Source organism: Pelecanus crispus, chromosome W (genome assembly GCF_030463565.1).
Source record: "Pelecanus crispus isolate bPelCri1 chromosome W, bPelCri1.pri, whole genome shotgun sequence".
In the NCBI taxonomy this organism is placed as follows: Eukaryota; Metazoa; Chordata; class Aves; order Pelecaniformes; family Pelecanidae; genus Pelecanus; species Pelecanus crispus.
Genome location: NC_134675.1, coordinates 3,661,092 through 3,677,159, shown reverse-complemented (window position 1 = coordinate 3,677,159; position 16,068 = coordinate 3,661,092). Strand labels below are relative to the sequence as shown.

Genomic DNA, 16,068 nt, shown 5'->3' with positions numbered 1-16,068 from the left:
GTGAAGTATCCACCAGTGCTTAGTTGCGAAGCATATTATATTTTTGTGTTTTCTAGCTTGGTGTTTCACTTGGCACTTTGGGGGCTATACCAGCAGCAGCATTGGACCCTAACATTACAGCAATGGGAGAAATACCACAGCCACCAATTATGGGGAATGTGGACCCATCCAAAATTGATGAAATTAGAAGAACAGTCTATGTTGGAAACTTGAATTCACAGGTAGCTTTTTTTTTGTTATTGTTGGCAATACTAATGGAAGATGCAGAATTGTAATTTATGAGTTATAATCTTACATGTTAAGAGTTTTCTTTAGTTGATGCCAATAGGAATTTAAACAAAGAAATAAGCCCCCCTTTTTTTGGTTTCTAGTGATATTTCAAATTCTGAATGCTCCTTTGCCAATCAGATCAGACCAGACTGTGGAATTCATTCTAGCAGGATACTAGAGAAATCGCATTGTAGCTGAATTCAAGAAACATACTTATGATTGTGTGTGTTGATCAAATGTCCAGCTGGGTTGTGTTAGCTGAATAATGCCTCAGAAGTCATGATCATGGTAGCTGTCCCCCACAATGGTGTGCAGTTGCTTAAGTACAGTAAGAAGGAATGATTTGTCCTAGTGGAAGTTGCAAAATTATCATAAATACCTTTGAGTTTCTCTGACAGGAAAGTTATGTCTGTCAGAAATTTGTTTTTTCAGCAATTGATTGAATTAATTGAAAAACAATTTGCTTTTGACTGATGGCAATATAAGTATTTGATTGGGGGGTTTTTTTGACTGCCAAAGTAGCTACTAGAGTGTAAAAGTACTGTTGATCGCAATAAAATAAAACAAGCTGGAAGCTAGTAGAAAAACAGATAAAAGTAAAGTCTTGTAATACTGTTTGGATTATTTTTTTTTTAATTGATCAAAATTCACAATCAATAGCTTGGACATAGGTGTATAAGGAAATTCCTCATCAATTATTTCAAATGAGTTGCCTGAAAAGTGTAAAATCCTGTGCAAGTGCTGTTTTAACCTAGATGTAGGACTTCAGGGTTTGTGGTTGCACTGTTTTAAATTGTAGTATATTCTTTAGATTAATTGAAGAAAAAATACCTTTTCCTCTTAAAGTGTAACATTACCAAATTCATGTCGCCTGTGTAATAATGGTGATATGTCTTTACAAAATCTGTTGCCCTTAGATTACCTGATATGTTTGATAAGTGGTTTTCATTATATATTTTACTTCAGCTGAGCTCTTTGACTCTTTCCAGACTACAACAGCAGATCAGCTGCTTGAATTCTTTAAGCAAGTTGGAGAAGTCAAATTTGTGCGAATGGCAGGTGATGAGACACAACCAACACGATTTGCTTTTGTGGAATTCGCAGACCAAAATTCTGTACCTCGAGCTCTTGCCTTTAATGGAGTTATGTTTGGAGACAGGCCACTGAAGTAAGAAATTAATTTTCCATATGAATATTGAATGAAAGATTTCATAGTAACCTTATACATTTATAACTGATGTGCAGGAAACTGCTGTGATGAATATTTTTTCAATATAAGGACCTATTGTTAGTAAACTGGAACACTTCTATGAACTTCAATTTCAAGGTTGGGCATAACTTTCTCCAAGAAGAATATGGATGGCATGGAGTAAAATATTTCTACATCTAATCTTGAGTTAGTGAAAGCCATAATAGTGAGACAATCTGCAAAGTCCTTGGTTCTAATTAAGTTTTATATATGATGTGTATGTAATTAGTAGGCCTTAATGTAGAGATTTTATCTGAAATAGAGAAACAGATTTCTAGACTTCTACTAGAAAAATATTTTAACACAGAAATAATGTGCCGCATTTATTTAAGTGGTAAGGTTTGAAAGCAATAAAAGACAGACATTTCAGATACTTAGAACAGATGAGTGTTAGGAAAAATCTGTAGTTTTGCTGGACTTTGAAGTTTTTAGTCATATGTGGAAGCTGAGGTGTTTTCTTATTTGTTTTTCACTTTCCCTTTTCAAGTGTTTGGGAGTTAAAGGTTTTATTTTTCCTTAATTTAGAATAAATCACTCCAATAATGCAATAGTGAAGCCTCCTGAAATGACACCACAAGCTGCTGCCAAGGAACTGGAAGAAGTGATGAAGAGAGTAAGGGAAGCCCAGTCTTTCATATCTGCTGCTATTGAGCCAGGTAGGTATATTGTCTTCATTACCTAACAGACATGTTCTGTGTATACCTTGGCACATGCTTTTAAGAGCACTTTCAAACACAGGAAAAGGGTACTCAAAGGTGAACAAAATGTGTGAGGGGAAAACAAAAGAAAATAATCAAAATTGTCTTCATGCAACAAAGCAGTGGAATGAAGCTGACTTTTTATTTCATCATATCTTATTTTCAGATACATGCTCATTGAATGTTTTCAAAAATACAAAGTCAGTACTAAATTAATGCTTAATGTTGGTGCTTTTAAAGTTCAAAGTACTTACAAACTTTAAAAAAAAAAAGCTTTATATTTTGTTTTGTTCTCTAGCACCCATTAATGCCATAGTTTCATGATCAGAGGGAGCTAGCATGCTGCTGAAAGCAGCAATATTATGCTTTCCTTCAGCAGGTTAATTTTGTCACTGTGCCATGCTTTTTCATGGTGGCTCAAGACTGTGTGCATCCTCATAGCAAATGGGATCAGAGAATGAATCTGGGATAAAACTTAACATATTGTAAAGGACGACTTTTCATCCAGATTGGTTCCCTGATCCCTGTTAACACTGAAATGCTAGGTCAAGGAGGAAGGTGTTGGTGGGTTGAGTGGTTAGACAGACATTTCAGTGCTGATTTATGCTGACTTAAACCGATTGCATAACCACAGCATAAAAAATTCTCAACTTGTTAAACTTGCAGTTGAAATCCTTCTTTTTTTTTATCATCAGCAAGATTTTGTCATTCTTCTTACTAAGAAACCCAAACATTGACTTATGTAGGTTAGATAGTGGAGGGTCTTGAGGGTTGGGGGGGGGGGTATTTTCTGTTGTTTTTTAGGGTTGGGAGAAAAATAGTTCTAACATTTCCTCAGTGTTAATCTTTTAGAGTCTGAACCAAAGTCTGCTGAGGTCACTGGTAAGCTTTCTGTTGACTTCCTGGCCTTTGGATCAAACTTTTCACCCCCTTCACTCCATCCCTTCCTCCCCCAAAACAGTGTTTGAGGAATAAAACTTCAATATTTGTACAGTAGTTGGAATATATAAAAGTATAGAAAGTACTAATTATTATTTACATTTTATGCTTGTTTTCAAATTTATGCCCTCTAAATTTACTCTATTCTTCCGAGGTTATTTAAAAAAAAAAAAGTAGTTATATTACATAATATACCAGAGGAGAACGTGTTGTAATCTTGTGCATTGTGGCAGCAACATAAATCCCATTCCTAACAGAGCTAGCTGTTTATAATTATCTGGTTTATGTGTACTGCTGCAGGATGGCTGCACTCAACGAGTATATGCAATGACTTTCTTGGATGTTTCTGAAGGATATTTGCAAAGAAGGAAGATGTGCAAAGCGTAGGCCCCTTGCACTATATGTGTGGTACATTCCACTTGTGCCAGATTATTAACTGGGATCTTTAAATGTTCTGAGCTTACACTGCAAAGTGGTTTTTTCCTCTCAGAGTCTGGAAAGAGCAGTGAAAGAAAAGGCGGTCGATCTCGTTCCCATTCTCGTTCAGAATCCAGGTCTAGCTCAAAATCCCAATCTAGAAGGAAAAGATCACACTCAAAACATAGGTAGGTATGTGTTTTATTTTGGACTAATAGATCATACTGGTTTTTGGTTTTTTTTTTTGTGGTGGTGGTTATTGAGATTTCTTACTGAGTTATGAGACAAGTATCCCTGTAGAGAAGATTAGTAACTTACACTGACTAGATCAGAGTAACTAGGAACTTTGTCTCTGAACAGGTACTCTTTCCCTCTAAATGCTAAATGTTTTCAGGATTACTTTCAGGTAAAACACACTTGTGGATGGAACATTTAGTTTACTGTTAACACTCTGAACAGATAGGCTGGCTGGTTTTGCTAGTAGAAAGTTCCTGCTGTCCTGAACTTCTAAATATCTAATTAACAAATGCAGTATTTTTATTTACTGTACTGTAAATGTAAAGCTATATTTTTTTAAAAGCCAGAAGAAAAAGGCTTTAGGGGCAGTTTTTCATTCTTTAGAGTTTATTTGCTTTGCTAATTTGTTCAGTTCTGAAACAGGCTTTGAAATATAGGAGGAAATAAAATTACTAGATTACCCTTAAAGTTTACCCATTAAGAATTTTTTCCAAGAATGAGACAGTCTTGCTATGTGAGACTTACAAATGCTTCCTGAAATGGTTCAATGTCAAGAATGTCTTCTGATCATTTAGATAATCAATCTAAAGATATTTGGCTACATTAAGTATCAAAAAAAAAAACCCCAAACTCAAAATGTATTTGATAGTTTACACTTTAAAAAGGTGAGTGTTGTCAGTGTTGCAGTGACAGCACTGTTGCATTCTTTCATCCATTGTCTTTTAACAGGGCAACTAGAATTCTTTTACATACAGAAAAGCTGGCCAGAGGGACACACCACATCAGTTATACTACCAAACAAATATGATCTAAGTGCAGGCTTCAGTTTTGTAATAGTGTTACACAGTACATGTTATCCAATGACATCAAAACATTGGGTACCTTTTTAATGCAAGAAGAATCATTTGTTCATTTCCTTATTGCTTGCTTCTCTTCTGTTTCTCTAACTCAGGACATAACTGAAAAACAGTCTTTGTTTTTTGTAATACTGCAGTAATCTCAGTGCTATTTTGTACTGACACAAACCAAATTGATTACTAGAAGATAAATTTGCATTTTTTTTACTTGCAGAAAACCTGTGCTTTAAACAATTGTTGTTAGTTATATATATATTTTTTAATGATTTTACCACTGTTACTGTCAGTTTTGAGAACATGCTGAAAAAAGGCCATTCTGATCTGTTGAGGCAACTTCATCCCTAAGAATAAACTGTCCTTACCACTTTCCAGTTTTACTGTTTTATAAAACCCCTAAATCATTTTCATCTCTATGATATAAAATTTATTCAAGGTCTTATTTGGACTAAATTGTAATTAATTTTCCCTGTAATTAGTTGTTATTTCTACACTGATACGTGGAGCAAAGCTGTAGGTAAAAAATGATTGCCTCTCCTCTCCTCTTGGTATATCTTACTCTGTGTGTCTTGAGCTGCAGAAGAAAGGTGGAGCTGGTGTTTTTTATATCTCCTTGTTCTTCAGGATTTATTGAGTAATATACATGAATTTGTGTCTTTGGTAAGTTTAACTTCATCGTACCTTAACCTCTCAGGCAAAGTATCCAATGATGTGTTCTTTTGAAACTTAATGTTCAAATTCAGCTTTTTATTTTTGTTTTCCTAGGGAATATGATCTTCCAAATATAGGGAATATTTTGGAAAAAAGAGTATAGAAATTTTTAAAAGTCTTGTTTTTTTCATCAAATCTGAGACTATACTATACATGTTTATCAGAAGACTTTAATTAGATTTCTATTGGAGTATCTGCACATTATTTGCATTCCTTATCATTCCTTATTTATCGTGTAGTAAATGCTCATTCCTTTTCTTGAGAACTCTTATAATTCAAATCCATGCTAACATATCCTTTCAGGTGAAAAGGTAACTTGACTAAATGCTGAACCACAGATAGTGGGGTTGGGTTTTTTGGGGGTTTTTTTTAAAGTTCAATTAAATTTGTAAGGCTGGAGAACAAAGCAGCCAGTTAAAGCCATCTTTCTTCATTGACCAAGACTGCTATAAATGACTGGGCCTGGAAAAGAAGAAAAATGTAACTGATTATTTTTAGAAGCTGCTAGAAATAGTCTATACTAGATTTCATGCACTAGATTTACTAAAGACAGCTATCCTAATATGACATGAATTTAATTTTTCCAGAATATTCATGGAAGTTGTTATGAAACATGAGTATTACTTGAATGGTGCATTGTTTCAAAGGAGAGCATGTGCACCTAGCGAAGCTTAAAAGTATCCATATTTACAAAAATGTTGGTAGGCAGTATATTACTGAGGTGTAACTCTCTATATAATTTTATGTAGTGAGGCAAGATTTATGTGGGGTTTCTTTCCCTTCCTGGTTGACCTAATTTTTATGAAGTTTCCATATTAAAGTATTTTTCTTCTGGCTTTGTTCATATAGAAGTAGATCTGGCAACAGATCGCTCTCAAGACACAAGGACAGGCGCAGATCCAGAAGTCCCCTGAAAAAACGGTCTAGATCTAGGGAAAGGCAGAAATCAAGAAGTCGCTCTCATTCTCGGTGAGTTCCATTCCTAAGAAATGATACTGTTCTTAGCACACGGTACAAAATTTTTGAAAAAATCTAACGAACCTTTTAGGTGATGGCAAAGGATGGAATCTCTAAATGCTTTAGCCTGTCCCTAGGCTTTGTTTGTGGGACAAAAGAATAGAAAGTAAATTTTTATGCTGAGTGTACTGGTTTTGGCTGGGATACAGTTAATTTTATTCATAATAACTCATATGGTGCCTACAGGGGTTAAACCACAACACTGAGGTACCTAAACTTTGATACCAAAGTCTAGTCTACATTTACACCAATGTGCAAGCTGATCGAAAATAGGTAACTTTGTCAGACTTTAACCAACGGATTAGGTATGTTCCGTGTAGCCTGTGGAACGCACAAAAAAGTGGATGATGCTTCTTCAGTCTATATCTGTTGAGAACGTTGGATTCAGGATGAACTTGATCCCACTTTCTGAGAACATGTATAAAGTTTTTGTGCACGAGCTTTTATTTTTGCCTTTGGCTATTTCATATTGGCCTTACACAGCTGTAGGCACAAATGCATATGTCTGTTATGTGGCATATTGTCATGGTTTAGTCCCAGCCAGCAACTCAGCACCACGCAGCCGCTCGCTCACTCCCCCTGCCCCGATGGGATGGGGGAGAGAATCGGAGGAGTAAGAGTGAGAAACACTCCGGGGTTGAGATAAGAACAGTTTAATAATTGGAAGAAAGTAAAATAGTAATGATAATAGTAACAATATGATAATAATAATAATAATATACAAAGCAAGTGATGCACAATGCAATTGCTCACCACCCGCCGACCGATACCCAGACAGTTCCCGAGCAGCGATCGCTGCTCCCCGGCCAACCCCCCCCCCAGTTTATATACTGAGCATGACGTTATGTGGTATGGAATAGCCCTTTGGGCAGTTTGGATCAACTGTTCTGGCTGTGCCCCCTCCCAGTTTCTTGTGTACCTGGCAGAGCATGGGAAGCTGAAAAGTCCTTGACTAGCATAAGCAGTACTTAGCAACAACTAAACCATCAGTGTGTTATCAGCATTCTTCTCATGCTAAATCCAAAACACAGCACTATGCCTGCTGCTAGGAAGAAAATTAACTCTATCCCAGCCGAAACCAGGACATCCAGTGAAGAAAGGTGGGGGCTTTGTGTAGGGCCTTTCATATCTGAAGGAGTCTCTTTGAGAATCTTTAAAAATCCTAGAATAGGTACCAATACCAATAGACACAGCAACTTCTGTCAGCCTGGTTCTCTTGGACATGAAAAGGCCTGCTGATCAACTTCTTTTCTTGTGCTTTCTCCTGTTTCTCTCTCTGAACATGTGTTACTTTTTGACATGTCCTAGAGGCAGGTCTAGGAGTGATGTGTCTCTCTTCTCTTTGCTAGAAAGGAAAGATGGTTCAGAGTCTCGTACTTCCAAATAATCCTTTACCAAAATGTAATCTTCCAGCCAAAGCTGCGATCTAATAAATTTTTATTTGGCTTGACTACTAGAACATCCATTGGAATTTTCCTCACTGTTTTTATGAACATGTATCATTCTGCCTATCCCAAAGCAGCTGACTTGTTCTGCTACCTTGCTTCTGTTTTTACTGTCTTAACAATTTTTCAATAATTTTCAAATTCCTAATGACATTACAGATGATTGAATTGTCTTGGTTGAGTTTTGACCTTACATTTGCCTTTTGAGGGAATTTTATGAAATTTTATCCCTGTTTTTTTTGTTTCTGTGGATTAATTGATGTTGGACTTCCAAGCAGTTCCAGGGTATTTATGTGAGAGAACACTGTAGAGTAAAGACTTCTGTCCAGTCAGCTGTCATTATTCATGTGGGGGAGGTTAATCTGCAGTCTGTTTTACGTGGACATGCTTTTACTAAAGAATAGATTTACAAATTGTAGAGTTTGTCTCACTCCTGACAAAATGTAGAAAATTTATGTATGTATAGTAACGTAGCTGTGAGGTGAAAAGACATATTCTTTCAAAGTGTAATAACATCACTTTGAAGATCACAGTTTGATTTGATTTTGGCACCCCCCTTCCCCAATTTGGTTTCCAAATTTTTCCTAGCTATATAGCCTCTCCCTCATGGTGAACAGGGGTGGAAAATTAAAATTTTGAATATTTACTACTTTTCAACAGAAACACATGTTTTCTCTTGAGCAATTAATGTATGCTAAAGAGTTAACTGTAATTTTTATTGGAAAGTTCAAAGATTAATTAATGGATTTGTGTTTGGCTTTTCACAGGGACAAGAAAAGAGACAAAGAAAAGGTCAAGGAAAAAGAAAAGGCCAAAGAAAAGGAGAAAGAGAGAGACCGAGACAAAGAGAAGGAGAGAGACCGGGACAGAGACAAAGAAAGGGAAAGAGAACGAGATAAAGAGAGAAACAGGGAGAAGGACCAGGAGAGAGAGAAAGAGCGAAACAAAGATCGAGAGATAGTCAGAGACAAGGATAGGGATAGAGACAGGGACAAGGATAAGGACAAAGATAGGGACAGGGAAAAGGACAAAGATAAGGAGAAGGGAAAAGACAGGGAAGAGGTAGACCAGAACAAGGAAAAAGATGATGTTGAGAAAGAGGGGGAGAAGGACAGAGAGAAGATTAAGGACAAGGAGGGAGATAAGGACAAAGAGAAGGACAGAGACAAAGAAAAGGAAAAAGATGAGGATAAGGAGAAGAAGGAGCGAGAAAGAGAAAAAGAGAGAGATGATAAAAAGAAGAAAGAGAAGAGATCCAGAACACCCCCAAGAAGCTATAGCTCTTCAAGAAGATCTCGTAGCTCCAGCAGGTTTGTTTAGAATTTTTTCATGCTTTTTTGGATTTGTCAGTACAGTGACACACCATGAAAAATGCACATCATAATTTTTATGTATCAGTATCACCATGTCACTTACTAATTCAATTTGTATTCTTTCTGTTTTGTAGATTTCCCTATAAAGTAAAATCTATTACAAAGAGCTTGTTGCGTCAAGGGGGGTTGGAAGGTACCCAATTTATCGTTATAAGTCCAGTCGCATTCATTGTACTGAACTATCACGATTACGGATGCACAAATAATGTAGGCACCTTTCGTCTAGTCGCGTTGCATGAACTACGACAGCCACACTTAAAGCGTCTGGTCGCATTCAATGAGAACTATCACAGCTAGACCAATGAATCAAAGCAATTTATTAAAGCAACAGACACATAGGTTTTTTGGATTACCGGCGATAAATTCACTGACTGCAAGGCACATGCAAACACCAAAAGCATGAATAACACAGATGCATCAAAAGACATAAAGCGACTTTATATAGAGGTTTCTAAGTTTCCCGGGGAGGCACTTGGTATAACCAAGTGTTTGAATCTTACCCAAAGGCGTCCCGATGGGGGGAAAGAGAGGCTCAGCCCGTCGACTGATCCCAGAAGTCAGGGTGGTACGCAATGGTATCTTCCCTAACATCCCCTCTCTCTTAGGCTAATTTATACTATTTTTTACCTTTCAGGTGGAGTTTGAGTGACTCTAGTCATACATACTGTGTTATGATTGGTGTAAAACTTTCTCGCTTTGCTTTAAAGGTATAGGCTAGGAAAAATTCAAAGCGCAAGCTCAGTGAGGAGTGGTCGCACCTTAGAGGCGGGTAGGTTTTGGGATGGAGGTGTGTTTTGGTATTATAATGATATTATAATGAGCAAAGTTTACCAAAGGACAGCATTTTGTCAAAATCATGACAGGCTGTTGGCCCAGGGTCTCGTATTATACCCTTTCTATTGTCCTTCTTCATTCATCCATCGTTTGCCCAAGTTCTCGCAGTGTTCCATTATACTGCACTCTGTTCCTTTGGTAAGTACATCTACAATAGATCATTTGCCATGTTCTGGCACGGACAGGGCTATACAAGGGCTAAAAGCAGCAGCAATAAGGCAACAAATGCTTCGTCTTTTCATGTCCGTAGATAGACCAAGTCTCTGGGCTTGACGGAGTGTACTGGGGAATCCAAGGGCACAGGAGCTGCCCTGGCTGGACAGAAGGCTTCACAGCAGTCCCATCTGGGGTGCCACACAGAGCCTGGCCGCGGTGTCTCCACACCCCTTCACCCTCCAGTCACTTCCTCTTAGAGCCAGCACACCAAGTTCCCCTGGTGTTGCTGATGTCTAAGGTTGCAGGCCTAGGGAACTTCCGTGAAATGGATTCCTTGCATGCCAGCCGCACTCCACCCTGGAAGCTTCTTCAATGCTGTGCCTTTCCTAAAATTGTGAATCTAAGTTTAATTTCTAAATCACCTCCAGCAGTTACTCCACAGAGCTCTGTATGATGCTTGATAGAAAATACCTTCTTGTTGGGCAGCTGGTGCTTGCCTTTCACATAACTGTATAGTATAGTCCTTGAGGACAGTAAGTAGATGGTTCTTATGCCATTTCTCTGCATTGCAGCCATCCAAAAGTTATGAGAGGGACATCAAACATCACCTTTCTCCTGATGAAAGTTTGAGTGACTGTTACATAGTTCCTTGGTTACTTACATACTGTACAGTCTCGGTCTGTAGAGCAATGTGTTGGGCTTACAAACAGTTGGGTGGTAGTATTTGCCACTTGGCCACCTTAAGGATGGCGAGCGATGAATTTTCTTGGCTGGATGGCTGAACAGCAGGAAGCAAGCATGTCACTTGGCTGGCTAGCTATTCAGAAAGTTGAATGTATCTCAGTTGGAAGATAAAGATACCTTGTTTAGCTGGTTAGATGGCCAGATACAAGTAAAAATTAACATTCCTTAACCATGCTGATAGTAAACAGGAAAGCAGTCAAGGTTAATCTAGCTGTTGTTTTTGCCTCTGAGGGAGGGTAAACTGGGTAGAAGTCTGGATAAATTCAGTACAGCGGAAGGAGGCTGTGAGATTGATTAGAAGCTCTGTAAGTGGACTAACTCAGGCATATTCTAAAAGTGTTGCAGCTAACTTAAATTCAGAAGCTTTGGTGAAAAGTGTCCTTTCTGAATACCTCAGGAATTACGGAGTTCAATAATATCACATGTCAAATTTAGATACCAAATTTTATCTGTTACCTTGAGAGAATGAAGTGCTGGATGAATTGGGAAAAGTTCTACGTATTATAATCACTTCCCTGGATAAAAGCCAAATTTCCATAGCCCTCAAAATTCAGGAGTTCATGGTTCATATAATGCAGAAAAGGCTGTAATGGTTTCTGAACATTCTGTTTGGGTTATATGAAATGTCCATGTTGTTTTGGAGGTTTATGGGCAAAATACTGTGGCTTCTTTAAGCATATACAGCTTCCTATTTTAATGCATTGTTAACATTATTTCATGGCTTGAATACCTGCACAGAGTAGAGAGAGTTCTGTCAGCTTTGAAAACAACATTTTTTGCCTGTATGCCTCAGGAGTGTTGAATTAGATAAGTAATTGTAGTCAGTTGACCTTGGCTGGATGCCAGGTGCCCACCAACCTGCTCTATCACTCCCCTTCTCAGCTGTCGTGGTTTAGCCCCAGCCAGCAACTAAGCACCACGCAGCCGCTCGCTCACTACCCCTACCCCGATGGGATGGGGGAGAGAATTGGAGGAGTAAGAGTGAGAAACACTCCTGGGCTGAGATAAGAACAGTTTAATAATTGAAATAAAGTAAAATAGTAATGCTAATAGTAACAGTATAATAATGATAATAATAATAATGATACACGAAGCAAGTGATGCACAATGCAATTGCTCACCACCCGCCGACCGATACCCAGACAGTTCCCGAGCAGCGATCGCTGCTCCCCCGCCAACCCCCCCCAGTTTATATACTGAGCATGACATCATATGGTATGGAATAGCCCTTTGGTCAGTTTGGATCAACTATTCTGGCTGTGCCCCCTCCCAGTTTCTTGTGCGCCTGGCAGAGCATGGGAAGCTGAAAAAGTCCTTGACTAGCATAAGCAGTACTCAGCAACAACTAAAAACATCAGCATGTTATCAACATTCTTCTCCTACTAAATCCAAAACACAGCACTATGCCTGCTGCTAGGAAGAAAATTAACTCTATCCCAGCCGAAACCAGGACAATACTGTGGCTTCTTTAAGCATATACAGCTTCCTATTTTAATGCATTGTTAACATTATTTCATGGCTTGAATACCTGCACAGAGTAGAGAGAGTTCTGTCAGCTTTGAAAACAACATTTTTTGCCTGTATGCCTCAGGAGTGTTGAATTAGATAAGTAATTGTAGTCAGTTGACCTTGGCTGGATGCCAGGTGCCCACCAACCTGCTCTATCACTCCCCTTCTCAGCTGGACAGGGGAGAGAAAATATAACGAAAAGCTCATGGGTGGAGATAAGGACAGGGAGAGGTCACTCAGCAATTACTGTCATGGGCAAAACAGACTCGACTCGGAGAAAATAATTTAATTTATTGCCAATCAAATCAGAGTAGGATAATGAGAAATAAAACCAAATCTTAAAACACCTTCCCCCACCCCTCCCTTCTTCCCGGGCTCAACTTCACTCCCCATTTCTCTACCTCCTCCTCCCCCAAACAGTGCAGGGGGATGGGGAATGGGGGTTGCAGTAAGTTCATCATGCATTGTCTCTCACACTCTTCCCCTGCTCCAGCATGGGTCCCTCCCATGGGAGACGGTCCTCCATAAACTTCTCCAACATGGGTCCTTCCCACGGGCTGCAATTCTTCACAAACTGCTCCAGCGTGGGTCCTTTTCCATGGGGTGCAGTCCTTCAGGAGCAGACTGCTCCAGCATGTGTCCCCCACAGGGTCACAAGTCCTGCCAGCAAACCTGCTCCAGCGCGGGCTCCTCTTTCTCCATGGGGCCACAGGTCCTGCCAGGACCCTGCTCCAGCATGGGCTCTCCACGGGGTCACAGCCTCCTTGGGGCACATCCACCTGCTCCGGCGTGGGGTTCTCCGTGGGCTGCAGGTGGATATCTGCTCCACCGTGGACCTCCATGGGCTGCAGGGGGATAGCCTGCCTCACCATGGTCTTCACCACAGGCTGCAGGTGGATATCTGCTCCACCGTGGACCTCCATGGGCTGCAGGGGGATAGCCTGCCTCACCATGGTCTTCACCACAGGCTGCAGGTGGATATCTGCTCCAGTGCCTGGAGCACCTCCTCCCCCTCCTTCTTCACTGACCTTGGTGTCTGCAGAGTTGTTTCTCTCACATATTCTCCCTCCTCTCTCCTGGCTGCAGTTGCACAGCAGTTTTTTCCCCCATCTTAAATATGTTATCACAGAGGCGCTACCACTGTTGCTAATTGGCTTGGCCTTGGCCAGCGGCGGGTCCGTCTTGGAGCCGGCTGGCATTGGCTCCATCAGGCATAGGGGAAGCTTCTAGCAGCTTCTCACAGAAGCCACCCCTGTAGCCCCTCTGCTACCAAAACCTTGCCACACAAATCCAATACAGTAACTTGTAGCTTATATAAGAGCCTTGCTGGAAGACCCCGTTCCTAATGTCAAATAGCAAGTGTAGTTAGCTGGATGTTACAAAAAATTCATACTCCAGTTTGCAACAGCATTGTTCCCCTTTAAGCATCCTGCTATTTAAGAAGGCATCATGGAAGGCTCAAATGTCATGTACTTGGGCAGAGAATTCTAGTGAAGTTCAGTATATCTTTTCTAATGGATTCACAGTACAAAGCCCTGCTTTGATATGAAATTATTTTTTTTAGAGATGCTATTAAACAGGGACAATTTTCTTTTTGAAGATGGAGGATAAGAGAAATACACTGGGTTTTATATGTATCCGTCATACAAGGAGAGGCTGAGAGGGCTGGGATTGTTTAGCCTGGAGAAGAGAAGGCTGAGGGGGTATCTTATCAGTGCGTATTGAATACCTGATGGGAGAGTGTGAAGAAGATGGAGCCTGACTCTTCTCACTGATGGCTAGTGACAGGGCAAGAGGCAATGGGCTTATATTGAAATATGGGAAATAAAAGGGTTTTTTCTAATGTTTAAATTGTGTGTTTTCTGGACAAACTGGAACCAGTTGCCCAGAGAGATTGTGGATTCTCCATCCTTGGAGACATTAACAACCTGACTGGACATGGCCCTGAGTAACCTGCTCTAGTTGATCCTGTTTTGGGAGGTTGGGGGTCTGGACTAGGTGTTCTCCAGAGGGCTCTTCCAACCTCGGTAACTCTGTTATTCTGAAAAGTATTTGTCAATAGGTTGGGCTACCAAGTCCTGGTTAGCTCGTATTTAGGGGTGTCCGTTTACTTTGGTGATTGACTTTGCCTAGTTGAAATGGTTACAAACAGTTCAGGAGAAGATTATCCAACAACCTGGCATTTCAGCTGTCCAGATTTACACTGCAGCATTGAGTTGGGACTGTTTCTGAAGATGCAGATTCTTTTTCTGAAGAGTGTAAAATATTGGACAAATAGTCTTCTAGTCTTTTTGGAGAAGAGGTGGAATAGAACATACAGGACCTTCTAAGAATTAAGTGGCAGGTCACCTTGCTTTACTGACAAACAGCATGCAAGTACTAGAAATCAGATGGCTATTTTTGATTCCTAGCTGAAGGAAGAGACACAGACCAGAGGAAGAGGAGAATCAGGCTCCTTTTCTAAGAGATATCTACAGGCTAGCAAAGGAGAGGGACTCATAGGTAGGGACTTTGTCCAAAGAGAAGACTTCTTGATGGCTGAAGTGGTATCTTCCTACATAACCCAGTAATGTCCCAACCTGAAGGTGATGATATCAAGTCCAGTCAGTCTTACCCATTAAATATTGTCTGTCTGAGATTTTTTCTTAATATTCTGCTTTTTTTTTTTTTACCTAAAGAAGGCAGAAGGACCCCATATATTCCATTGGCAATTTCTGCTGGCATTAGCAAGGCTCAGATTTCATCAGGGTCAAAACCAAAATTTGTGCCTTAATTAGGGGCAAACAGAATGTGAAGAAGCTGAAAGCTACCTCTCTTTCCAGGAAGTTAGTTCACACTGCCACAGTTCTTCCAAGTACTGCTAGTTGGAGACAGGTGTTGAGAAATCTCTCTGCCCCAAAGCTTCTGTCTGTCTCAGAATTAAAAGATCCTAGCAATGCTAGACCCGGTGTTGGTCTAAGGCAAAGCTCAAAGCCATTCCTAGTTAACTTTATTTAAATCAACAGGAAGTTGCCTCCAGTCATGAGCCTGTAGGATTTTTCCTTTGAGACAAGAATGTTAGTTCTGTGTATGATTTAGAGACACGGGATCACTAGCAAAGTTTTCAAACTTCTTTTTCTTAAATCTTGTTGTATTAGTGTTGCTTAAGAGTGTTAATGAAAACAGGCGCACAAAAATCTTTCTATAGAAAAATGTGACAGAGATAGGAATGCTGTCAGACACAGCTGTAGTTCTTCAACTTGAAATATGAAAGCAGAAACTGAAAATTAGATTTCATGAATAAACAGTTTCTAGTTTGAACACAATTACTAGGGCACTTACTTGGTTGCTCACAGATATGTATGCAGGAAAGCAAAATAATGTGGGGATGTACTCAATGTAGACGAAGCGGGAGCACTGTGAGAATAATATATTCATTTCCAATATCCTCATTTGAAAAAAGGTGATGATAAATGTGAGGATGTTCAAAATGAGGTGCATGTTAACCAGTGAACAGCTGATAAATGATTGTGGGGGTGTTTTCCATGATTTTGAGGTCACTTTATATTTTTGTTTACCAAAGATCGAATCAAAATTAAGAGCTTGCTGAATAAAATAGTTATGAACTTTTGTCCT

General features: G+C 39.6%; 1 protein-coding gene across 1 annotated transcript in view; it reads left to right on the top strand.

Annotated features, from left to right (window-relative positions):
- Positions 1 to 16,068, top strand: part of LOC142596492 (uncharacterized) — a 63,536-nt gene that overhangs the window by 34,084 nt on the left and 13,384 nt on the right. Inside the window, exons 4-10 of the mRNA XM_075725616.1 lie at positions 57 to 221; positions 1,260 to 1,438; positions 2,045 to 2,175; positions 3,647 to 3,761; positions 6,225 to 6,344; positions 8,605 to 8,797; positions 8,972 to 9,147. Coding sequence (XP_075581731.1) covers positions 57 to 221; positions 1,260 to 1,438; positions 2,045 to 2,175; positions 3,647 to 3,761; positions 6,225 to 6,344; positions 8,605 to 8,797; positions 8,972 to 9,147 — 1,079 coding nt within the window. The remainder of the gene's footprint in view (positions 1 to 56; positions 222 to 1,259; positions 1,439 to 2,044; positions 2,176 to 3,646; positions 3,762 to 6,224; positions 6,345 to 8,604; positions 8,798 to 8,971; positions 9,148 to 16,068) is intronic.